Source organism: Triturus cristatus, chromosome 2_2 (assembly GCF_964204655.1).
Source record: "Triturus cristatus chromosome 2_2, aTriCri1.1, whole genome shotgun sequence".
Classification (NCBI taxonomy): Eukaryota; Metazoa; Chordata; class Amphibia; order Caudata; family Salamandridae; genus Triturus; species Triturus cristatus.
Window position 1 is genome coordinate 64,911,819 of NC_140582.1, and position 25,129 is coordinate 64,936,947.

General features: G+C 46.8%; 1 protein-coding gene across 1 annotated transcript in view; it reads right to left on the bottom strand.

The window, feature by feature from the left end:
- The window catches only part of MFHAS1 (multifunctional ROCO family signaling regulator 1), a 571,050-nt gene extending 547,188 nt beyond the window's left edge, over positions 1–23,862 (bottom strand). Inside the window, exon 1 of the mRNA XM_085643040.1 lies at positions 20,346–23,862. Within this exon, the coding sequence (XP_085499166.1) occupies positions 20,346–23,199 (2,854 nt within the window). The 5' untranslated portion in view covers positions 23,200–23,862. The remainder of the gene's footprint in view (positions 1–20,345) is intronic.
- Positions 23,863–25,129: the final 1,267 nt, after the last annotated feature.

The window sequence follows — 25,129 nt, forward strand, 5'->3', positions numbered from 1 at the left end:
CATTCGTGCAGGGAAATGCCAATGGAGCGGCCGGAAATTGAGTTCTTTATTGTTTGACCAACTTTGTAGAAAGATTGGATTCGGCAAGAAGCAAACCAGGATGTAAGCAACCTACGAGGGCATAGACGGTGGTAAACAATGTGTGGTTCCTGGTCTTTGGGGTCCTACCCGACTTGTCGCGTCCCCATTACACCACATATACTGCCACCGATGAGCAGTCGCCGATAGCCTGCAGAGAGGACAGAAGTCTCCTCTGGTCCGGCAGGGAACACTGGGGATGAATGACATGTCCAGAGACGGAATATACGACTGTTTATGCAAGGTTTATAATCATTAACAGGGAGTCCTCATCCATGAAAACAAAGTCAAATTCAGAACTGAGCACACATTTCTTTTCGTCGTGTGAGGTCAGTTTCGCCACAAAAGAGTAAGTGACCCAAAGGAACATTCACAAGGGCTTAGACTCCGTTTTGCTTCACTGACCAAAATAAATGGGTTACTGAGGCGAGAAAAACTTCACGTCACCGTAAGCACCGAGAGCAGGGGCGCATCCACGCGGCCCCAGGAGCACGCGTGGGAGTCAGGGGCGCGGGTGTCGACGAAAAGGCCACAATACCAAAAACACACCCGATATCCGAGGGGCGGTAGGAGGCATCTGTAAAGAAAATCTCACTTAGGTCGATGTGCAGAGACGCTCTCACGTCATGAAACCCTACAATTAATTGGTTGCATGAGGTCCTGTGTTCAGCATTGCAGTCTGCCTCACAAGCCATTGGGCTACCACACACAGAGCACAACATTCCACCATGTGAAGGGTCAAAAGGAGAAATGAAAAGATTACGGGGTCTAACCAATAAAAAATACTTTGTTCAACTAAGCACTCGATTCAGCGTTTCTATTGCTTCTAAGCACTATAAATAACTGGCGCCACTGTTACCTAGTTTAAAACTACTCAATCTACCAATGGCTACGCTGCCCTTGCCAGTATCTGCATCTGCAGAGCACCACACGTTTCAGCGGTGACTGATTAACTCACTGAAATATTCTTTCACCTCTTGACCTAGCGTGTATCGATAAGGGAGCTGCTGAGTCCACAAGCCAGGCTTGGTCTAAAAGAGGCTTTAACCTCCATGTCATTTGCTTCTTACTGACCAGGTCAGTGGTGAATTACTGCCATGCCACCTGGTGACAGGTTGAAAGACTAGACGCACGGTCACGCAGCCAGATCAAAGTACATCTGGGTAAGGATGGTTCAAATGCGCACAAAAACATCCTGAGAAGGCACTATATTATTAGTCTGACCAACGAGGCAGTATTCCATGAACCTGGAATTTAAATCACCCTCTGGCGAAATTGGGAACTTTAAAGGGACTGACGAACCAAAAAGGATCCATTTTGGCACTGCAGTTCCTCAGGTCACTCCGGGTTCTACAAGCTATTTTTGGTGAAGTACTGGAACTGGAGTAGCTGGCAGATTCGTCACAATTTCCCTATATTCCAGGGATATATCTTTCCCATTACAAAGCATGGAAAGAGAAGTTTAATGCAGTGAAGGTTCATACATTCTTGTTATGTAAATAACGCATTGCCGTGTTGGACAGTAGTATCTGCAATTATTAGCAGATGCAGCGGCCACCTAGAAGAGATCTTCCAATCAGGAACAGGATTAGTTTAGGTGTTTAACAAGGGACAGACTCTGAGAGGAGTGTTTAGGGACAGGCCTCATGACGTTACCTGTGCTGTTTACAGAAGGACTTATGTGTTTGACAGAGAAGGAAGATGGTTGGCTTTTGGCAGAAAGCAAGAGAGAAACCGGATAGTTTTACCTGTGTTTTTGTTAGTTCAAGTCAAATTACTACAGGTCCAGCAATTCTGCAGTAGAGACCAGCTCGGAAGGTCAGTGCTCTCAGCCTACCAGCGCTCCTTCTAGCCTGACCACCCCTTCTTGCCCACTTCCCTTCTCCCAGGTCAGCTTGCTCGCACCACCGATTCAGTCAAGGCTATGAATTGCTTCTCTGCTGGAACCAAGGTGGGCCCAACACTGCGGACAACGGAAGCAAGGTGGGAGCAGCACCACAGGAGGGTAGGTAGGAAGTAACACAGATTGGGAGATGTACACGAGGAAGCCAGCTCAAAAGACACACTCTGGGAGAGTGCTTAAATACAAATAAAAAAGTAGCACCTAAAAAAAAGAGCAGGGGAAGGACACAAGCAATGCATCAGTGCTCCAAAGAAGGGACAAACACACAAAGAGGAAGGAAGGCTGGGGCAGCTGACTAATAAGGAAGCACGCAAATGAGAGCCACAACGGAGCCAGCCAATGGCAAGCAATGGTGGTCCGCCTCTAAGCCCACTGACAGAAAACAATGTGCCTTGCAAGAGACAGTGTGTGTGATGTCTAAGGCAAGACTTGGGGCCCAGACAATGATGTTGATTTTCCAGCAAGAGGGAAATGTAGCCACTACAAAAAGACAACTTTCTCAGAACAAAAAACAAGCGACAGTTGCAAAACCAGTAGGTCTGGCCTTTGAAAAGTACTATGAATTTTGTTTATTTCTTATTTTGTATCAAGCATATTCCACAAACTAAAAAGATGGAAAAAAGGAAACATGTTGCTGCCTAAACAGGACAGTAATATCCTTTCAATGAAAAAATATACATTAAAAAAAAATGCAAATCATTTTACTACAACAGTATGGGTGCTTCCTTGCTGACAGGTGTACTTAACAGGTGTAGAACCCCTTTTTTTGGTTTAATAGAAGTCTCTGGAAAATGTGATTTCTGTTGGTGCATAGAAAATGTGCCATTGGCTTTGAATTACTTTAACATAAAGGCATGGTTTAAACGCACGAGGATGATGTAAAAATAAAAAGGGATAAAGAAGGAAAAGGGTGAAACACATTTGCAAGGTGAAATATTGCCCAAGCAGCCCTGGCACTGAAGTGCACTTCTTTTTAGGCAGATGTGTACATGTGGCTAGCAAAATGCAGTCACTGTGCAACACGCCAGTGAATAAAGTGAGGTGACCAATTTCTCCATGCTATGGTGGGCAGAATGACAGTGGAGCAGACCAATGCGTGAAAAAGGCTGACCCAAAACTCCTCTCTGCATGCATACTGTACATATTTTTTATGATATGAGGCTAAAAAAAAAGCTTAAAGTGGGGCTCTAGGCCAGATCTATAACTCTGCTGTCACAGTGTTTCTACTACAGATGAACACAAACCATCAAGGGTCCTGTGCCCCCATGAACGTTGGTTAGTTCAGACTGCAGTGGGACGTGGGTCATGCTCCTGACTCCCAGGCACCCATAAGTAGCTGCCTGCCTACCAAACCAAAGAAAGAATTGCCGATTCAAATATGTATCACAGAAAAAGCATTTATCAAAGATTCGGTTCTCAGCTGCTCTAGTAAATATCATTTTTTCATGAGAGGGACCTGAAAAGAAACACAGTTTATGGAGTGAAAGCAAGAAGATGCAAAACAATGTCTCTTTTTAGTGTTTTTTTCAGAGTTTGTGCAGTGAAGAACTCTTGTGCTTAGACATGTTAGGGTAGAATCCAAGCCAATGAGCAGCCCGGCAGTGGTTGAAGGTCAGAGTGTATACCGAAGATCTTCCAAGTTACAGCATGCAGGCCATTATCAAACTGTGAGGGAGGTAACACACCAAAGAGTCATTACAAGCTGAGCCCACCTTGTTCCAAAGAAGGACGTGAAAACATGTGTTCCTTATTCACCAAGCCTTTCTTAGGACATAGACAACACCAACGCAAGACCAGTTGAACGAGGCCTCACCTGCAAGGAACTTTTCACAGTTGTAAGAAAATATATAACAGCACCCCAAAAATTGTAATAACAGCAGTTACAACAAGCATTGGCATAGCCAATAGGTCTCGCCTTTGGGACATTATAAGTGTTTAGCCATGCAACAGTTGAATAACTAAATACTTATAAGGTCCCAAAAGCGAGACCTATTGGCTATGCCAAGCAGCCGTGCGGCCGCGAAAGTGAAAGTGATCGCGATCAAACATCAAAGCGGCTGTGCGGCCGAGAAAGTGAAAGTAATCGTGGTCAAGCGCGGCGCACTTGCACTGTAGCTCTAGGCTGGCCTGGTAGCACTTTTTGGAGCCCTCTCAATAAGTCTCGCCAGACCAGCGCATGCGCTGGGTCAGGCGAGACCTAAAAATGGGTGTCTTGCTTGCCCCAATGGGGGTTCAGCAGTGCATAAATGTAGAGCACCACAAATACAGAATTTGACCTCTCTCTCTCTCTCTCTCTCTCTCTCACACACATCAAAGGCATTTTGGGGAATGGGTAAAATAAGTAAGGCCATACAAATCTAACACACTACTTCTATTTTCCAGCACTACGCGCAGTTTGGTAAGGGGCAGCTTCCAAGCATTTCAGTCACATCCAGAGAGACTTGAGCCAGTCATTTTTCATAGCCTCCGACTGCTAGTCTCCATGTTCTGGGTGAGGAACTTAGAAAATGTCAATAAAACTGTTCCGCCGGTGCAATAATCCAGAGTGCATTCCACCACTGCTATTTCTGGTAGTTCTAGTGCCAAAAACCCTCTTGAAAAATGACGGATACGTGATTGCAGAATACTTAAACAGTTCACAGACAAAGAAAGTGTCTGACGCCGATTTAACACTAGCAAAACAGAAAGGCTTCGACTTAGGAAGGCACCCAGACTTTGTTTATACAGTGGGGCTTTATAGTTTTCAACAAACTATCTCAGAATGGACAACTCAGGATGTAACCAGCTAAGTGGATTATAGACAATACAATTAGGGGGTCCAGCAGAGATGCTGGTTTACTCTAAGCCGTAAACTGTATGCCTCTTTCACCATCCTTCATTCATCACACTGCTAGGAGCTGCATCCCATTACACGATAAGCACACCTTGGTGGTCCTCACGCAAGACATGGAAACATTTCCTACACTGGATCAAAACAAAGATCCAGCCACACTTCCGGTGTAGTGTACTACCCATGTCGGAACACGCTCCAGCGCCCCACATAGTGGTGTACTACATAAATATTGCAATACAACACAATTACTACACTTGCATAGCGCACTCTTACATTTGGCTAGTTTGTATGCACTGAAGAAACAAATGTTGGAGAACCCTATTTGTTAGGATAGAGTCCTTTATCCGTCCCCTTTCTGCATCACAAATGATGGTATGGATTTCAAAATCTTGTACATTTTACAGCAACTATTCTTAATTAAATTTAAAAAAAAATGCATATGGTGCCGCAAACCTTCAGAATGTGAATACTCTTGCGCCACTTTTATTTTGTAACAAGGGTAACTCTTTCTATCTTGTTAGGTGTGACATAAGGACTGGGAGCCATGGCTGTCCCACCAAACACTGCCATGGATTTTCCCTTAGACATGAAATTGTAGACACATGGGTAAAAATCAGTAAGGTGCACTTACTTCGCTGTGCTTCTTAAAGTCTGTAGGACTTTCAGAAATTGAAAAAACACTAGATTTTTTATTACGAGGGTTAAAGTCCCATGACACTTGATTGGCTGTGTAATGTAGGAAAACTGGTTTGAATATGGCGTCTGCAAACAAAAACGTTTGGCACAGAACCATTAAGCTGGTCTTGCGTTAACATGCATTGTTATGTTGATTATAGTGGAAGGGTGACAACATGGCCGTTGAGTGATAAACGCGCAGGGAAGGGAATAAAAATACGCTGTAGAGAACACGGGCCTAACAGGTTCTGCAACACAAAGATTACACTGTAACGCAAGGTAAGAAAGCCGCGCCAGGAGCCATCCACTGAAGGCCGCCGGCGGCTCGGGCCCAACCCCGGGCCGCAGCTGTCCGAGCGGCGTGACAGCACCCGGTTGTGGTTATCAGTCCCGGATACGAGGTAAACACGTGACGTTTAGGTTTCGGTCTGAGCAGGTGGGGACATGAAAACGAACATAACCCAGCAGCTGATCACTGGGGTTGTGAGTGCAGGACCCGTCCTCCGGTGCGGACATTTGTTGCCCACGCGGACTTTGATAACTCGCTGGCTGAGAAAGAAGAGCGGATAAAAAACTACTCCCTCAGCCGGATAGATCTGAGCCGCTTTTACGCCGACAGGAAGCTTTGTGTTGTCCTGGGCGATCACTTTTAACGGGGCCTATGGGAATTGTCGACACTTGTGTTTGAGGCAGTGCTGAATGAGCACACAAGACAGAGGTGCTTCACATCTGCCCTTGTAAACAAACAAGTTCCTCATGGACACTCCCGGGCTGCGCTGTCGGGGAAAAGTACGTGATGCGCTGCAGGGAGGCGCTCTCATAACTGAACATGTTACCCGTCAGGGTCCGTGTGGGATTCCTTCATATTGCTCGATGTATCAACAGAGACGGTTGTCTCTTCACAGCACACAGGGGCAGATTTAAAAGCGCGCAAGGGGCTTGTAAATCTGCCCCACAGTACCTCTGATGTGAATGTACGGCCTGTGGCTTCGTTTACGCCAGCATAGTTTAGACTGTGAGGAACGGGCAGACGAGGGGCATTTTGGAAATTCAACTGCCAGGTACACACATTGCCGACGACTGTACGATCTGTTATTGTTCCAGACAGATATCCGTGTGAAAATTAAGCGGTGCACAAAATAAGTAATTCTAAGGGAGCCCTGAAATCCCAACGCAAGAACACCTACAGCCTTGCGTGAAGCCCGTTCCGTATTTGGTGCGCTGGTAACGTTTTCCAGTGCAAAAAAAAGGTCAAAGGTTCGCCAACTGGCAGATTTGGGAGCATATGAGGTAACATAAAAAAATATCAGAGAGATCTCAATTCTACTCCGGGATAACGTCTTTACCTGAATACTTACAAGTTCCCACCCAGAATCGATCATTGAGAAAAAACATTTGTTTAAATATTTCTGACAATGTGGTACTAATTCAAAATGTCCATTTGTGGAACCAGCGCCAAGAATTCACCTGGATGATGGAGACACCAGCCTCGATGCAGGGCAGGCTCAGTATAGTATACCAAACAACGAGAAAAGACCAACCAGGACTGACAGAGATATATGCTACAAAGTGGCGGCTTCATGAACGCCCCTAGTGTCAACACACCACTGTGAAAAGGAAGAACAGAATCTAGGCGGCCATGACTGATGTATGCATGGAGCACAGGTCACCACCAGCATCAGAACGGAATCCTTCCATTGGCTGTTGTGCTCCATGGGAACAAAACTATGAAAACAAGAAAAATTCCAAGAACACATCAGAAAGTCACTGTCAGGCCCTTTGAGGTTGCCCACTTCTTTATGTTCTCCAACACTGTAAGACACCACTCATTGGCCAGGCCCGGGCTGTGCATTATGTGTCTTTATGCACCTCCCGAACCTCCCAGAGCAAAAATCTCAAAAGCGGGCGGGCTGCTGTTAAGGAAAGTCATCACTGGATTTCTGCCCTGTATGACAGCTAGCGGAGCACCCTACAAAACCAAGGGGTGAGGAAAGAGACCGTCACAGTACCCATGTCCTGGACAAAGGACAATGCCGTCTCGCCCAATGTCCCCACTGCCCCTGCATGTGCAAATCCATTCTAGTTTCAGGAGCCCACATGGCTTTGTTATGAAAACTCTGGGCTCTCAATGCCAGTACTGGTGCACGCAGCCTCTGCCTTATTTTCACCCCAGGACAGAAAGGTATGTTTCAATGCTGGAAAAAGATAAATGGAGGGTTCACATACAAAGTCGCAAGAGCTGAACTCTTTCTGCTTCAGTCACTACAGATTCAATGACTTCACAGCATCATTAAGCTCAATTTTGTGTACAATATGGACAATTCTATCAAGAGGCCATAATTTCAGAGTACCAGAGCAAATGATTGCACAGTGCCTGTGTGTCTGGTGGAAGCCATGCCCACTTCCAGCCTTAGAAAGGGACAGGACGAGCATAAGCCCCGGAAACACCTCCCACTGCATGGCAGGCCTTCTGCTTAAAAAAACAAGCATCTGCAATGCAATAGGTCTCGCATTTACGCGAGTTATAGATATTGGCTTTGTAAAAGACAATGCCTTTTATTTGTTTTGGTTTTTAAAACATAAATAAAAGGGATTGTCATTTACAATGCCAATAGCTTAAACTCTCGCAATGCGAGACCTAATGCATTCCAAATGCTTGAAGGCATAGCCGAGTTGTCCCCTTCTGTCTCCCATGGCCCCTGAAGAGCTCCCAGTTTGCTACGAGTTAAATAAGCAAGACAGTGGTCACACCTGCGCATGAGAGACCCTCCTGCAGTAAGAGAAACTCATGAGAAAAAAAATTGTGCTTCCAGACTAAAGACGACGCACCGTGTAACAACTGAAGTAAAAGAGCCAGTCCTCATGGGAGATTACAAATAAAGACAAGGCGGTACCAAGGAGGGACTAACAAGCCTAATAACGAATCAGAAGCCAGCATTCACAAAGGACAATGACACAAATATGGGCGCAGAGTGGACAGGGCTTCAAGTACATACTCCAATACAGCATGGCTCGCAGTGCAGCGCATGCGCTGCCCAGGCTCGACCTAAAAATTTTTTTTAAAAAACACAGGGAGCTGATTTTTTTCTGGTTATCAGAATTTCTAAAAGCAAACCTAAAGCACAAGAGTAAAATAGGAAAGGGTCGCCAAATGCAGACTGGCCACTTTTGCTGGCCAGGACACTGGGCTACCACAGTCATTGCCTAATGAGAGCTGATAGTTGCATGTGGGGCTCACCAGCACTCATTTTAAGGGAGTGGAACCAATTTTTCCTAAGAGGCATGAGGTGGAATAAAGACCATGGGGCATATCAACAACAACCGGCGATAATTATCGCTAAGCGCACTTAGCGCTAGGATAATTATCGCCGGCTAGCGTGGATTTTTATCGCTGAGATAGCGTGCAATTAGCAACGCTTATCTCAATAGCGATAAAAATCCTCTCGCTAAGTGGCTAACATGAGAATATCGCTGGAAACCCAGCGATAATCTCACGTTAGCTTGTTGATAGGGACAGACAAACTTAGCCATGATATCCTCCTTCCATAGGATATCATGGCTAAGTCAGAAAAATACCAGACGTAAAAAAGCAGCGTTAACCGCGGTTAGCGCTGCTTTTTTTGTCTCTAACAGGGTTAGCGATATTCTTGATAATAGGAGAAATGTCGCTTAGCGACATTTCTCCTATTATTTTACTCTGGAACGCCCCCTTTGCATCCCATTAGCGATGCAAAGGGAAACCTAGAGTAAAAGGGTGCTAACATGCAAATTTGCATGTTAGCACCCTGTTGTTGATAGGGCGCTAGTTATCTCTCTGCTTTTTTGGCTTTTAAAGCCAAAAAAGCAGAGATAAAACCCTTGTTGATATGCCCCTATATTCGTACTCGGCATCGAAGAATCACTAGTGCTGGACACCGACTTCTGAGCAAACTCTGTACACCAGCACTTATTCTTTTACAAATAAAGCACTGGCCACAGCTTAATAGCTTTACGTCGACACAAGCAACCTTCCTGCATAACTTGGGCAATAGACTGGAGCCTGAAGCTGGAAAAGGTTTGCCAAGCTGCAGTAAGTTCGATTCTGTTATCATCCTAAGAGCGTATGGTGCGAGTTTCAGCTGGGGTCTCCCTCCCCAGGTGCACAGGGTCAAGACTGATTTGCATATGGCCATGTCTGAACTGGGGTGGCGTGGTGAGCAAAATAACGATGGATTAAACCCACATCTGTGACTGGGGGTGAATGTTTTGCCAATGTGCAACATTCCGTCCATCATCTTGTGTGTTTTGCTGTTTGCCCTATGTGGGAAGGGTATGCCCAGATGTGGGTCCCGTGCTCACTACGCCACTGGAGTCAAGCTATCCTGGCTGAAGAGGGGTGATACCCCGAAACCGGTCCTAGGATGCTTGATTCCGGTCCAGGGAAGACATGGCTTGGCAGTTCGGGCTGGACTGTTCCCATGAGGCACAGGGTCAAGACTGATTTGCATATGGCCATGTCTGAACTGGGGTGGCGTGGTGAGCAAAATAACGATGGATTAAACCCAGATCTGTGACTGGGGGGTGAATGTTTTGCCAATGTGCAACATTCCGTCCATCATCTTGTGTGTTTTAAAAAACGAAAAGAACACAAACTCAGGAACGTGCTGAAAGAAAAAAACGAAACAATGGACTGCAAAATAGGTGTAAATATTGTTCAATGAAAAAGCTGACAATAGCAGCCCAGAAGTCATAAATATACTTCTTTAAAATTATTAAAACAAGCACTTGACTGAAGGTTCAGTCCAACCAGTGTCCAGGCAATGGGAAACGGTTTGCATTGTTACATCAGGTTCCTTGTCTTGGTTACGATTTTTGTTGAGCCAAAATCTGATTTTTTTTGGTAAAGTTGTGGCGGGTGGAGCATATTTGTGCAAGCTCACCCCGAGCCCATTGCTTGACATTCAGTGCTTTCGTCTCCGACAGTGAAGTGCCTTTAGCACTGGGTTTACCCGGTCTAGAAACTTCTTTGTAGAGTTTGGTGTCCACATCTGAAGGGTTAAGCGGCAGTGGACCTGAAATGGAGCATATTTTTACTTCAGTGTGGATGATACACTGAAGTATAAAAAAAATGACACATGAAAATACACACTTTTTTGTATTTTTTAGTTTTGGTCACAAGCAAGCCTCGTCCTTGCTACCCAAAGTTTCAGATCGGGAAGAGCACAGGCAGAGAGGCTGGCTGGTTCTACAGTCCACTCAAGTTGAGTGGACTACAAGACCCGCTTTAGCTAGCCCATGACAATCTCCCTTCAAGCGCACAGCTTTCTGCCACTCTGTGGTGATACTGGCCAAATGTCATGAAGACGCAGATCTCACTCAAATAGTAAGGACTGGATGAAAATGTAGCTACACGTAGCATGACTGCCCATTTTCTCACAAAAACTGAAGAAAAGTGGATCATTTGAACGCTACATCGCAACTACCCTTCATCTGTCTAACTTATTTTTTTAATCATGTTATTGTTACGCTACATCGCAACTACCCTTCATCTGTCTAACTTATTTTTTTAATCATGTTATTGTTACGCTACATCGCAACTACCCTTCATCTGTCTAACTTATTTTTTTAATCATGTTATTGTTGCTATTCTCCCAAATTTTGCTGGAAAGCGGTTCATTGTATTACTTATTCTTGCATTAAAACGTTTATTAATGGCGTTTCTGGATCTTGGAATTCTTCAACAGTCTTACACGGTCACCCACGTTCGCATGACGAACTGAGAAGCAGAAACTGGGTTTATTTTTAACCATGCAAATGATACTGAATCCAAGCAGAAAACACACACACACAATTCCTGGTAGGCGTTACGTGGGCAAGAGCTGTAGAGAACTGTGGCGGAGCGCGCAACTGTAAATTGATGCAAACATAAATTGTTCTACTAAGTGGACTTTAAGGTTGAACACAAATTTATCTTCTTTAAATTATTTACAGAATTTACTCAATTTATATCAATTGTCTGCGTGTATTTCAAATATATTAAATACAGTAAAATGTACTAAACTGAAAAAAAGCCCAGCACAACACCCATTTGTAGTTCAGGTGACGATTATTGCAATGGAGACAAAAGGGGACAAAACAATTACATGTAGGTCAGTAACTGAAGAGTATGCAGCAGACATACTGCTCGAGCAGCAGAGACCACCACACAGTGGAAGCGCGGAAATTTGATATGGTTATCAGGAATGCTCAAAGAGAAAGCTACATGGAAAGCACCTGCCTCTCAAGGGAGACTTTGTGAAGAAAAAATTGCAGTTTTTCAGTTAAAACTCCCTCAACATGTTTCCATTTCCGCTACTGTCTCCCATAAAGGGATCTGTAAAAAATGGTTTCGGAACACATTGCGAAATCCTACTAGCGTGTCTAAAGGCATGATCACCGTTTATGAAGTACTTCATGCATAGTGACTTTACATTCAAGCCCTACACGTATAATGGTGAGTAACTGAGGTAACAGAGCATCACACAGAGGCCACTGGCGCACGCACCAAACCTCGGCCTGAGTATTCCTGTCCACACCCATAGAGTGTTGTATCAAGAATCCACATTTCATCTGAGGTTTTACCACATTTTAACAAGCAGTTAAGGGAGCTACCTGCTGAAGAGGTAACAATGCTGTCTAGTCAACAATTCACCAAAACACCAGAGGTAGTGGTATAATACTTCCAGTAAATCCCCCATGACTTTACAGGAAGCGGAATTACATGATCCTTTACCCCCAATAGCATTCTGAGGGAACCACCAGTGTTTTGAAGTGCTCTATAAAAAAAAACCTAAATAAGTAAAATAAAGGAAGTGATGTTATGTGAACATCGATCATGACAACATCACGGAAAGTGATATAATAAAAGCAAACTACAATAGGAGAAGGGTGAATAAAATAAACGGTTACAAAAGCAGGTGAAAGTGTTTAGTTACCACCTACAAGACAACTAGTTTGCTGCTAGGAGCCAAGCTTGTATGTCTGGTCCTGATATCAGGATGTGTCAGTTGGCGGACTCTGAGGGTGTTGGACTTTAACACCGTAGCAGCGCTGGCATGCCACAGCACTTTAGCTTGGCCATGAGAAGAGTTAATATCAACTTGGACGAGTCAATGACTTGAAGGGCATAGACAAGAAGTTCGAGATGCAAGGTTTTTTTATTTTAAGGTCAAGGCCAGCAGAAGCTTATGGCATCACCTTTCCTCATAATAGCCCCTCTTTGTCTCCAGCTTCAGTTTCCTGTTTAGTAAATGTGGTCTACTGTCTACCCTGCAGACCCGAGATCCAAATTCAAAGCTCAGCCTTGGGTGCCATACCGACAACCACCATAGAGCACCCAGAGGCGTTAATGCTCTGTCTGCACTGCACAGGAAAATGTATCCACTACATGCTGTCATTTTAACAACTGGGGTGCAGGGGTATCTGATCTGTCTGAAACAACCTCTGGGCTACCCTCTCTTTCAAACCATCATGGCATTTCAACTTGCCGGCGCTGTCATGAGCGGCCCCACACACGCTAAGTCTACTCTACTCAGAACCCTTCACTGAAAGACACCGTCCTGGATTATTATAGCGAAGCCTATGGCAGGAAACTGGTCCTTCCTGGACTGTCAGGTAAAATGAAGGTCATTTACCAGCTATGAGACATTAGGCTAGACAAGCACATTTTAATGGGAGAGTTAAGGTGGTTCCCCCAAACACTTTTTAAAAGCAGGAGGAAACTCCACAATCCCAAAGACGTCTCCCTACCTTTGATGACAAAGCAGATTTCTACTTAAAGGTCACTCATATGGTGAGGGAGGCCGTGTGGCACATTCAGCCCATGCTGGTGTCTGCTTCTATTCACTGCACCGCCTCAAGGTCCCAATTAGTACATGGTTTTTAGTGTGATGCAAAATAGTGCAGAAATCAAAAAAATCAAAACACGCACACAAAGTTGTTGCACCGGTGAATCCTCTCTAGGCCTTTAAAGACAATGCGCTTCACTGGGCATGGCAAGTCCCGACTCCTCCTACCGGTGACGATGGCAAAATCTGGAGAAATGGGGGAGGAAGAAGCATTCAAGAGTTAAAGACCGGATCAAGGCCCCACTAAGTGGATGCTGTTGGGTCACCCAAGCGGTTTCACCCTCATCAAAAGACTCGGTATCTTACAATATGGTCTTTGGCCTAATGGTACCACTGCAGCTGGTAGATGTTGAATACCAATTATGATATTTTGACAGATATAGGTTTTTGTAATGAAAACTTTTAATAAACTTTATTAAAATAAAAAGTCTGTATTGTGATAATTTAGCCAGTGCACCCAAGCTCTAAGGAATGCTGTGCTCTGCACACTCTCTCTTCCTGGTTTGTCTTCCATGGTTCCTCTGCAGTCTATACCATAATGTGATACTGATAATTTACACTGAGACCGGGAACTGGTTGAAACTCAGTGTGTAAAAGGGTAAAAAGACTGGGCTTTGTTTGCCCTTTTTGGCCTTAGCACCATTACTGTAAGCCCCAAGCCAGAGGCCTCTGCCAAGGGTAGCAAGGGTTCTGACAGGGGTAGCTAGGCATTAACGCCATACCTGCAAACACAGGTTGTTTGAAGACCCGTCTGCGAGGCCTCTATTGTGCTGTGTCTTCCTTTGCTCTGCTGCAAGGAGCAAAGCTTGAAACAAAGCCCACAACTCTGCACCTCAATACAATAGTCATTGAGGCAAAGGGCCTTTATAAATCACCTTTCCTTCTCTTGTGAAACCTGATGTCACCTCTCAATAGCAAGAGAAAACTTTTTTTATTTTTGCAGTTTTATATAGTGCAAATTCGGCCCAAGGGCATGAAACCGCTTTACATGAGCAACATATTACATTACACTTTGTTTTTAAGTTACTGTGAGAGAAAGTGATTTGCCCAGGATCACAGGATGTTGAGACGATGCTCGAACCTGATTCCCAAGTTCCAAAGTCAGCAGCTCTTGTCGTTAGGCCACAGCTACCAAGGCCGGACTGGTAACACAAACTAGCCCTGGCAATTCAGTTGGAAAGGGGTGAGTGCTTGTGAGAAGCACTGCTGTGAAACCGGCCCCCAGTAACAAAAACGGCCCCCACCACTCAAAAACTGGCCCACACCCTTCCAGGCCACCTGGAAAACGCCTGGTGCCTGCTACTGCCATGTCAGCCCAGACATCTACCTGGCTTGAATAAGGACAAAGTCTGATAGACTATTACACAGAGGGTTGGGCAGGAGATGGACAGAATACAGTTTGGGGTTAAATATGAAAAGCAGTGTTTCTGATATGATAGGAGGAAGGGGCACAGGTTAGGTTTGAAATTAGCACGGTGGAAAACATGTATGTTTTGCATTGGCGAGAGGACACAAGACACATAGAATGTATTGGGCAGGTTGCAGAACAGAAATCATGCTCTAGGTGAGGGCCACAACACTGTTTATATAACACTAGGGAGTGCACACTGCTAGCAATGTTTACATCTGGCATTAGGCAGGACCTTCTGAATGTGCTAAAATTAGACATATAACATATTTACTTGTGGGGCTTCCAGTCAGCCCACTTCATTCATTGGTCTGTTCACATGTCCGTCATGTGTTTCTTCCACTCACCAAAAACACACAACTTTGGGCAATCAGTCTGCCCATTTCAGCCATTTGATAGCTTCACTATGAGTAATGGCATCCTGCTATTGAACTCGGAGGTCATCCATACACAAAGTAGTTCCCTCAAGTTCCGGGGACTACGACGGCAATGTGTACTTTTTGAGACCCCCAAAAATAGTTTGCCTTTTAGTAATTTTTTTTTTTAATTGATGATGGTCTAGCAGCTTTCCCTGACAATTTTGCAAAACCTTGACTAAAACCAAACTTATAAAAAGCCAAAAGACTGGCAGTCAAACCAATGTTTTGCCAATGCTTGTTGAAACTGGAGCGAAACAGGAGAGCAATTATGTTTCAGATGGAGGGGGAAGCAGTACTAAAGGAATTAGAGGATACAAAACTATAGTTTTATAAACAACCGTGATGTCTGCAGGCCTGGGTACTCTTTGGTGACTTGCAAGATCTTAATCATGCATATATTGGATTAATGTGTCCATGTGTTTAAAGAAAATGCAGAAATGAAAGTATACCAATGGTGAGAGCCCGAGGAAACAAAATCATAATCATAAAATATTAAGAATGACAACAAATATCAGCATGTAGCTGTGCATTGGTGAGGTAGGAAAAGAGAGTCCGGTGTCATTCCGCAAACCCAGGTGGGAAGAAGGGTGCAAGATGTTTCCTGCTGCCTCCCACCCACACTTGCATAAGATGCACCAGGAATGGATAGACAAGAGAGCAGTCATTCAGCTACTGGAACACCATCCCTTCTAGCTCCTTGTTGATGGCTTACCTCCCCCGAACGGCTCACAGGCCAGCCTTGCAAAGGGGACAGTCCAGCTCCGTATTTGTGAAAGTATAAGTACCGGGTACAAAGTTTTGGTCATAAGCTCACAGCTACGGCTGTTGAGGTCAGGAGTGCTGAATACCAAGGCTGTGCCGTCTCGATTCCACCACATGTCTCTTTCATCCACCACCAGACACTCACTGACCCGTTATCTCACTCCTGCAGGGTCCTGCTTTCTCCCTTTCTGACAATATATTCCGTTTTTTTCTCTTTCTCTTCGTGTGTTTCGACCACTCTTGCTCTGAGTCAAAGTCTGATGAGGAAAAATAAGTGCTGGTCCCCAAAAGTAAGTGTTGGTGGGCACGTCTGCAAACACCAGTTCAAACTAAGCACTGATAGAGTCCCTTTTATTGCTTCCTGTGCCCGTTGCTTCTCATCAGCAGCTGCATTTATCATGATGGGAAACTTCCATGTTTTTTTAGAAGCATGCCCCGGGGAGAGTTGCAGGATATGGGGTGGTTGAGCAAGGCTCTGGTGGTAGATCTGTAGTTGGCTTACTCTGCTGTGGGTTCTTTCTGGATGCCCTCCACTACAATTTTGAACCATCGCGTCTCTTTCGTCTTTGCATGTACCACAACCCCAAATGGAGAGGACCTGGGTATGCATTCATATCAGATCAGATGAATACTCACAGTGCTGACAAGACATACTGCCGACAGCGGTGGGCTACCCAGGCGTCTTGGCATGCCATCCCCCACCTTAGCAGGGGCCTAACACAGACCCCCGCAGTGCGGGGGCCCCCTTAGCACTGTACTCACACCGTAAAGCTCCAGATTAAATCCGGAGCGGGGGGCCCTCTGTGTACCTTGCAGGGGGGCACCTTCAACTTTAGTTACGCCACTGCACCTTAGCTCAGCCATGCCCTGTAACAGGACACCACTGCCAAAGGCTGCTCCCTTGTGTGATGCCCACTTCACTGTATCCAAAGCCACTGGCAGTTATAAGTGTGTGCTCTTCCGACAAGAAGTCCCGTTCTAATACCATCTTTCTTCCCCTGCTCGCTTCCGGTCTTTCCATTCTCGCAGGATAGAAAAACCTTCAGCAGACCCGGGTCCTTGGTTCACTCTCACGGGCAGCCCTGAAGAGCACAGTTTATCAACCTGGAAGGGCGCGGACCGAACGCCATCCCTCATTAACAGCCGTAGGACGGCTGCTGCGCACATACAGTGAACATTACACCAGCCGAAGCATTATCTGCTTTGGAATGTGACTGCGCTATGCATATCAACTGTGCACCCTTGCACACATATGTGCACACTATTTGAATGAAACACACACAATAATAAATTCATCAGAAACACGTCTAACTACTCGCTCAGACAGGGAGTGTGGGAGACCACACACAGGACGGTGTATGTTCTGCTTTTGGGCCCGCAGACTTGATAGCGTGCTTGAAATTCCGGTGCATACATGTTATTTTTCAGTTGGAACATGCATGCATGAAGGATTTCATTTTCAGGACTAGTTCTCTAACAAAGGCACATTCTTCTCTCGCCTCACTTTAAACCGAACGCATCCTACGCACACTCACGTCAAGACAGCGTGAAATGCAAATGTAGTCCTTTTGACTCACTCACCTGTGCGGAGCGCGGCAGATTTTCTTCCTCTAACGTAAAAGTTCGGTTGCGCTGCATTTATCGTTTACGTCCGGATTCTGAGAGGACAGCTGTGTGACGCTGCATGGCTAATTTGCATATGTATGTGTTGCAGCAGGGACCCTCAATGCTGTTGGTGAGCGTGACTCAGCAAAAGTGGGCGGTGGCGAGCTTGCCCGTTGGCAACGACAAAACACGCCTCTGTCTGGCACACATGCACAAGATCAAACGTTCTGGAGAACACCGCCCTAGGTCATCTCTATGTGCTGGGGCGCCTCTTCCTTTTACTGCCAATTGGCATGTTACACTACTATGGATAATTAACGAGTTTTTTAAAATTGTTATTTTATTTTTACAACTGGCAGTTTGTAAACTGAAGAAAAACTGAGGTGCAGGCTGGACTTCCTTAACCCATCCTAACATGTCAAAACGTGTGTGAGCTGTACATAGAAATATACACGTTATTCAAGATTGTCAAGGGTCAACATGCCTTTCTGAACACAGTATATATATAAATGTGCCAGTGGAGGGTGCACATCCGTCTTGGATGTGAAAAACGCATGTGAGCACAAGCACAGCCCGGGGGCTGTGGCACCCAGAAGACCGACATTTTTTGTGGAGTTGGTGTGTTGCAATCTGACTAAGAGGGATGGGAGGAAAGCGTGGATTCACCTGGCGCAGTCTTGGTTTCTTTTTTAAGGATAGGGGAACCTGCCAAGGTCCACTAGATGCATGCTGGCATCTGCAGGGTTCCAGCTCAGGCAGGGGACCGAATGACAAGCTATGGGGAAGTGACGCTGTATGTGAGGCTCTCGGTCAGCAGGCATGGCCGGCCACATTAGGAGCCCCAAAGGTCACATCACACATGATTCCTGGTGAACTGGAAGCGGGTAACCGTATTCAAGGGATCACGAGCTCGTCTCGAACCCCGCTTGCAGTTTCTGTCATACAATGCACATTCTGCCTGATGCATTTGACGCACTACTGCTTATTCTGCGCTTCTATATTATTAGAGATCTTTGATGTGCTTTGACGCCCAAAAGGCCCTACCTAAAAAAAAGATAAACTATCACATTAAAATTGTCAGAATTATCAACAATATTGCTCATTTAATTGAGCTTCAAGTGGAGGAGTCCCTGCCTATTCAAAGATCCTCACCTGTTCTGGTAAAATTTGTTTAGGTATAATAATCTGCTTACAAATAAATCGGAACCCTCGCGTGACCTTCCGTAGATAATTCACATTACACTGATTTTCTTGCTCAAACACTGAGGAAAGAGGCAGGACCGTGGAGGCGGGTGAATCCGGCGCTTGGAGTATTGTGGTGGGTGTGGTCACTCCTTGAGAGAGGGGGGGGGGGAGAGTGGGTTGGAAGGCACTCGATGATGTCATTTAGGCTTTTCTTAACAATGCCGTTAGAAAGGTGTTTTCACCATTACAAGTTATATTAAATAAAAGAAAGTTACGAGAAAATACAGCTGGCTTTCATCTTGCATGAGTCAGAACGTGCCAGCAGAAATGACGAACAGGACATTACTCTCAGACACGGGGAAGAGAAAACCTTCCTGGTACATCGCCTGCAGAGGGATGAGCTAAGCCATGGGAGACTCCCTTCCCACGCAACCAAGGCTTCCCCGCCTCGTGAACAGTAACACGCGCGGGTCACGTGGTTTCGAAGAAGGACAGGCACGGAGGCCAGCTGACCCGCCGGCACCCTCCGCCGGGACTCCATTGTTCGCACCGTAGACTCCCTGGTGACGTCAGAGCTTCTCAGCTTGCAGCCGGGGGGAGGGATCAGGTGCACCAAAAACCATTCATTCTCGTCAGTGACAGCGACTGACAATCAGAGCAGCCCCGGAAGCTCTCGGTTGCCCTGGCCGGACTCTTCAACAAAGGGACACCTGCATTTACATCCCAGGCCATATAGAGATGAACGTTTCATTACACCGTTAGAGGTCAAGCACACAAAATGCTCTTAAATTTGGGCCGAGGCCCATGACCACAATCTAACAAAAGTCAGGGCCGCTTCTACTACAAGAACCAATAGGAGTTAGGCGTTCCTGGTAAAAGCCCTAAATCAGGAGGGTCACATCCAACCGGGTATGGACTGTCGGCCACCACACTTTGAACTCTGGGACTTGTAATTTCCCAGTTACTATCGTAGAGCGGGGTTACACATTTCAGGATGAAGAGAGATCCTGGCTACATTACCTAGGGCTGGCAAAAGCACGCTATGACTTGGGGCCAGATGGTAGCTGTGACTCAAGAGTCACTGCCCTCGGTAACACATACACTGGAAGTTTCTAAAGGATATGTGTGGAAAAAAGAGAAGGCGTAACAACTAAAATGTACATCTGTATATTGGTGGAAGTGTTCCAGGATTTGGGCTGCACCTTGAGTAAACTAACAATAGTATGAGGCTTCCCTTCTGCAAGCCCATCAACGCAGCGCTCAGTTGTTTCCCAGCTAGGTTGTACTCCACATACATGTAAACAAAGAGTGCATCAATGGATACCTGAATCAACAAGTCGTTTTTCTCGAACCCCAAAGAATTTTCTCCAGTTTTGAAAAATCCATACCTGAGTTAGTAAAACGTATTTATCTGATTTCAACTGTCACTCAGACCTTTCTCAAGGAGAAAACAAAATACCTACCAGGTAATAGAGCCTGCCTCCTCCTACCCAACCCTCATTTTAAACTTTTGGATCTGCCTTTTCCAAAGACTACATAGGTTTCAATTTATCAAATTCTGCAACACACCAACATGTATCAACTGCGAAGCTCTGTAGGAAATGTGACATACCTGGAAAAGCGTGGGGGTTTGGTGATCCTCGTTTAAGGCACTTGGAACACAGGACATGCACCGTGTAGTACAGACCAGGCCACTCCTGAAGCAGTACATTCAGTTCTTCCAGCAAGGGGGTTATGGCCTGCCAAGCAGTCCACATATTTGGTAACGAAGCGTGGCTGGAGATGGACAGTGTATCCGTGTGCAGTGCGCTCCTGGCTGGCTTGTAGCTCACCACGACTGGGACCTTCCCCCTGTAGGCAAAGATTTGGAAGCGACCATCCGAGCGCTGGACCACATGTCGGTTGATCTGGACACTAAAGCGAGCAAAGAGCCCTGGCGGGAAAAAAAATGGAAATCCGTAGTCTATCTGAAGCTGTTCCACCACAAAGGACTGCCCTGCCAGGTTGGTGCCATTGACCCAAGCCTCAGCATGGGGCATCTCGTTCTTCACGTAGCATGGGAACTTGTACCAGGCTGCAGCACCATTCAGTGGTTTACACTTTGCTTTGTTGATGCAATAACACAGGCCCATTTTTTCCAGAAGTTCAAGGATGAGCTGCAGGTCCTGATGGGTTTGGATGTGCGGCTTCAGAAGTAGCCGGAAAATATGAGCTGGAAGGAGCCCGTGGAGAAGGAAGCCCTCCACGTAGTGGTGGAGCTGGGTGGCCCGCAGGTCATCCATGTTTGTATCGCTTAGAAGTTTCTGGAGGAGAACGGTAGCGTCCCTCTGGAAAAAGACATTCAAGATGTCAATCAGTTTTGTAAGGTTGTGAAAAACGTACTCTTTAAGAGTCAGATTATCTTCGAAGTAAAGCAGCTTGCCACTTTCATGTAGATAGGAGAGCGCGCTCTGCAACCGGTCCTCGGTGAGCCCAGCTTGCAGCCCCAGCCTGGCCGAGTCCCACCACGTGAGCCACAGCTCCTGGGGCTTAAAATGAAGCTCTTCCAGCATCTGCCAGGACTTGGGGAGAACTCGGTGCAAATTTGGGAATATTTCCCTGTGCTCTGCCACGGACATCAGCTTCTCCTTTAGCCTCCTGATATTGGAGAAGTCATAGCAGCTCACGCACAAGACGGGAGAGAGGATCTGGAGACGGCTGTTGAGCAAATATTGCAAGTGGGCCTTTTTGCGCCTGAGGTTTTTGTCACTCACCCCACAAAAGGGAGCATGTGGGCTGGACGTGCGGATATCATAGTCCTGGCTAAGGGCCTCGTCCACTGTCTGTGCAAGGCGGTGCAGGAACTCGGAGCTCCTCTTCTCCTGCAAGGCTATCTGATGGTGGATGTCCAGGCATTTCTCTTCGAGGTCCCGCTCCTCGCAGAGGTCAGCATGTGTCCCTACAATGCACACAACCGCATGTGGCACCTTGGCACTCATGAAATGTAAAAAATAACCCACATACGTATAAAAGTGCTGAGAAACATAGGCTTTCAAATTGACAACTAAGACATAAAGGGCACCCGGAGAAAGGAAAAAGGGCTTGATCAGGTCATAACTTTGTTCCCCTGCCAAATCATAAACGATAAAAGTAAGGCCCCGTTCAGCGTCAGCTGTCCAGTTTGTGACCTCTATTCCTTTGTGCCCATGCACTAACAGAGGGTCCTGATGGCCATGAATCAAGCACTGCCTCAAAACAGTTTTCCCTGCATCCTTCAAGCCCATGAGCACCAGTTTTAACCGCGGCTTTACCGCAGGCTGGGAATGAGCAAGTTCTTTCTGATATGCTGCGATATAAGGGATGCCTTTCATACACACCTCGTAGGGAGGTTGTATCAGTGGATTGTCTTTGATTTTCCATATGTTGATCTTCGAAAGCTTCCCAAAGTCGTCAGGAAGGATTGCAATTTGGTTACCCTGCAATACCAGTTCCTCTAGCTGGTTCAGGTTCACAACAGAGTCCGGTAAATACCTTATCCTGTTATTGTCAAGCCAGAGAGTCAAGAGTTTGGTCAGGTCAGAGATGGCTTCAGGAACAACAGTCAATTTGTTGCGACTTAAGTAAAGTTCTTCAAGATCCGTGAGTTGCAAAATGACTGCAGGGAACTCCTCAAAGATGTTGGAGGAAATGTTAATCATTTTCAGCTTCTGCAATGCGCCAAACGGCACGGGCAGCGAGTTCAAGTTGTTGTTGTCCAACATCAGGCTCTCGAGGTTCTTCAGTTCACAAAATGTCTCAGGCAATGTTGTGATTTTGGTGCTGCTCAACCAGAGGATTTTAATGGACTCCAAACCCTTGATTTCCTCTGGGAGGCCACTAATTCTGTTCCCAGAAAAATCTAGCTCCTCTAGGCTAACCAGCTTTAAGATCTGCGGTGGGAAGGTGGTCAACTTGTTGTGGTCCACGTCAAGGGTCCGGAGCTTGGCCAGGTCTGGAAGGGAGTCGGGCAGGTGCGTGATGTGGTTGAAGCTGATGTCCAACTCTTCCAGATGGTGGAGAGCGCCCACCTGGGCAGGTAAGGTCTTCAGCTGGTTGTGACTGAGGCAGAGCTTCTTCAGCTGCCCCAGCAGGCCCACAGCTTCCGTCAGGCTGCTCAGCCGGTTGTGGCTCATGTCCAGCTCGGTCAGGCAGCCCAGCTCAAAGATCGCAGATGGTACGCGGGCAAACTTGTTCCTGCGGAGGATGAGGACATGAAGGTTGGCCAGGGCTTGGCCTTCAAGGCCTTCGGGTGCCTCCTCAAGGGCATTGTTGCCCAGGTTGAGCACCTCAATGTCGCCGAGGTCGGGGGGCAGGGTGAGCTTCTGGTTGTTGGAGGTGCTCAGGGTCAGCTGGCGCAGGTTGCTCCTCAGCTTCCTGGACCTCAGGGCAGCATCCCTCCAGAGCCTGGCCGTCTGCAGGTTGCTGTCAGTGTCAGACATCATCAGCATAGTGATGAAGATGGAGACTGGTTGGGTCCTCCAGGGACGGGCAGCATCGAGCTCCTCCTTTCTGTGACCCTCCGAGGTGCGCTGGAGGGGCAGCAGGGCGAAGACAGGTGCCTCCTACATAGTGAGCGCTGCCGGGGGCAGGGGGTGCCCAGTGGCCTGCGGCAGGACCCACCCCGAGGAGCGCCTAGTGGTGCTGCGGCAGCAGAGGGCGAGAGGTGGGGACGCTCACCGCTGGAGCTCGCGACGCAGCAGAGGCGGCGGCAGCCCGGGCAGCCCTTACCCCTCTTCTCGTCCCGGCATTCAGCGGCGGCAGCGGCCATCCAGCCCGGGGGGCACGGGCGGCCGCTGAGCATCCTTCCCCGCGGTGTGCCATGAAACCGGAGCGAAGCAATAACAACAAAAAATGCAAAATCCCCCTCACCGCGGAGAGGGAAGCAAGGCAGCACTTCCCTGTCTGCTCTCGGGAGCCATGCCCCAGGAGAAACCCCCGAGGGGAAATCAAGGGCCCGGGTCTGCCGTCAGGGGCCCCCTCCCGGCATCGGACACTCTTTGGAGGGGGGGCTGCCGGCAAGGTAGAGCAGTGATTGCAGCTCGGCTGCTCCGGCAGCTGCGATTCGCTCCCCTCCCTCTCCTGCTCCAGACACTGAGGCGAGGAGGGGCCGCTGAGCTCATAGGGAGGTACCACAGACAGTTTTTTTCTTCAGGGAAAAAAAACTTTATTGATAACACTACATTCAGTGACAGCGCCGGTCATTCAGTTCCAAAGCATTGGAGCTTCTCTGTGAAGGTAAATAAAACCCCAAGAGGGTTGACCTGTGTGGTGGTGGAGTGCGTCTATCCAGAAACATAAAAAAAGTCACGCTTTAAGAGGAAGATATATTATCGCCAGCTCGACGTTTTATATATAAAAAAAAACCACAACGGCTCTGCATTACAATTTCAACACATTCAGTGCTTTCGGCAGGCACTCGCAGGTATGCAGTACATGCTCTTTTTTAATGTTAAAGGAGGAGGGGGGGTTCTCTGGTAATGTGCACTATTTTTAATGGGCTATTACGGGCATTTCTCAGTAGCAAACACGTACTCCGGGATACTGAATCCCAGCACTTTCCCTCCCAAAAAATGTTTATTTTTTTATATCGTGTCGCAATTGTGTAGCATGCTGCTGATGATCAGTCATTTCTTAAAAATCATGGTTCTGTAGTTGCCTACCGATTCAGCTTTTTGTGGGGCTTCTACGATGACACCCTAACAGGTTTAGTCATTACCAGGGTCGGATTGGGATCACAATTAGGTCCGGGCACTCCCCCAAAAAGTGGCCCACATTCCAGCAGCGTAATTTTTTTCTCCTAGTTTTATATAGTGTGAACTCGGCCTCTAGCAGGAAAAGGAGAACAACACAGACTCATTTATATACCCCCCCCCCTCCATGATGGGAGAGGGAGACAAATAACCTGATGAGCTCCCTCACTGGCTCTAAGCAGCCTCCCCACCACCCTAACTTTCCAATCTTCCTCCCTACCCCAGTCCTCTGCCAAAGCGAGTGCTAATGGCTTCCCATCAGCTGCTCTTTGCAGCCTCTGTCACACCTGAAGGGAGGCAGGGGCACTTCATGCTGTGACAGAAGGAGCAGCCCATTGTCGTTCTGCCTCTGACAATTAGCCGGTCTGAGGCGGGTCAGGCTCAGTATATGTGTGCAAAGGCTGCAATAACAGCCTTTTACAGTGTGCACTTGCAGGGCAGACAGGGATAGCCCTGGCTGATTGGACTGCTTAGTCCACCAAAAAAACTGCCCACCAACTCAGGCCCTTCGGCTCATGTCTGATTTCCCTCCCCGCATTGCAAATCCGATCCAGGACAGCACTTAATTTGTAAAAAACATAAATGCCAGGGCCCTCCTCAGGAGGTTACTGCAGCTTGCACCACCCGT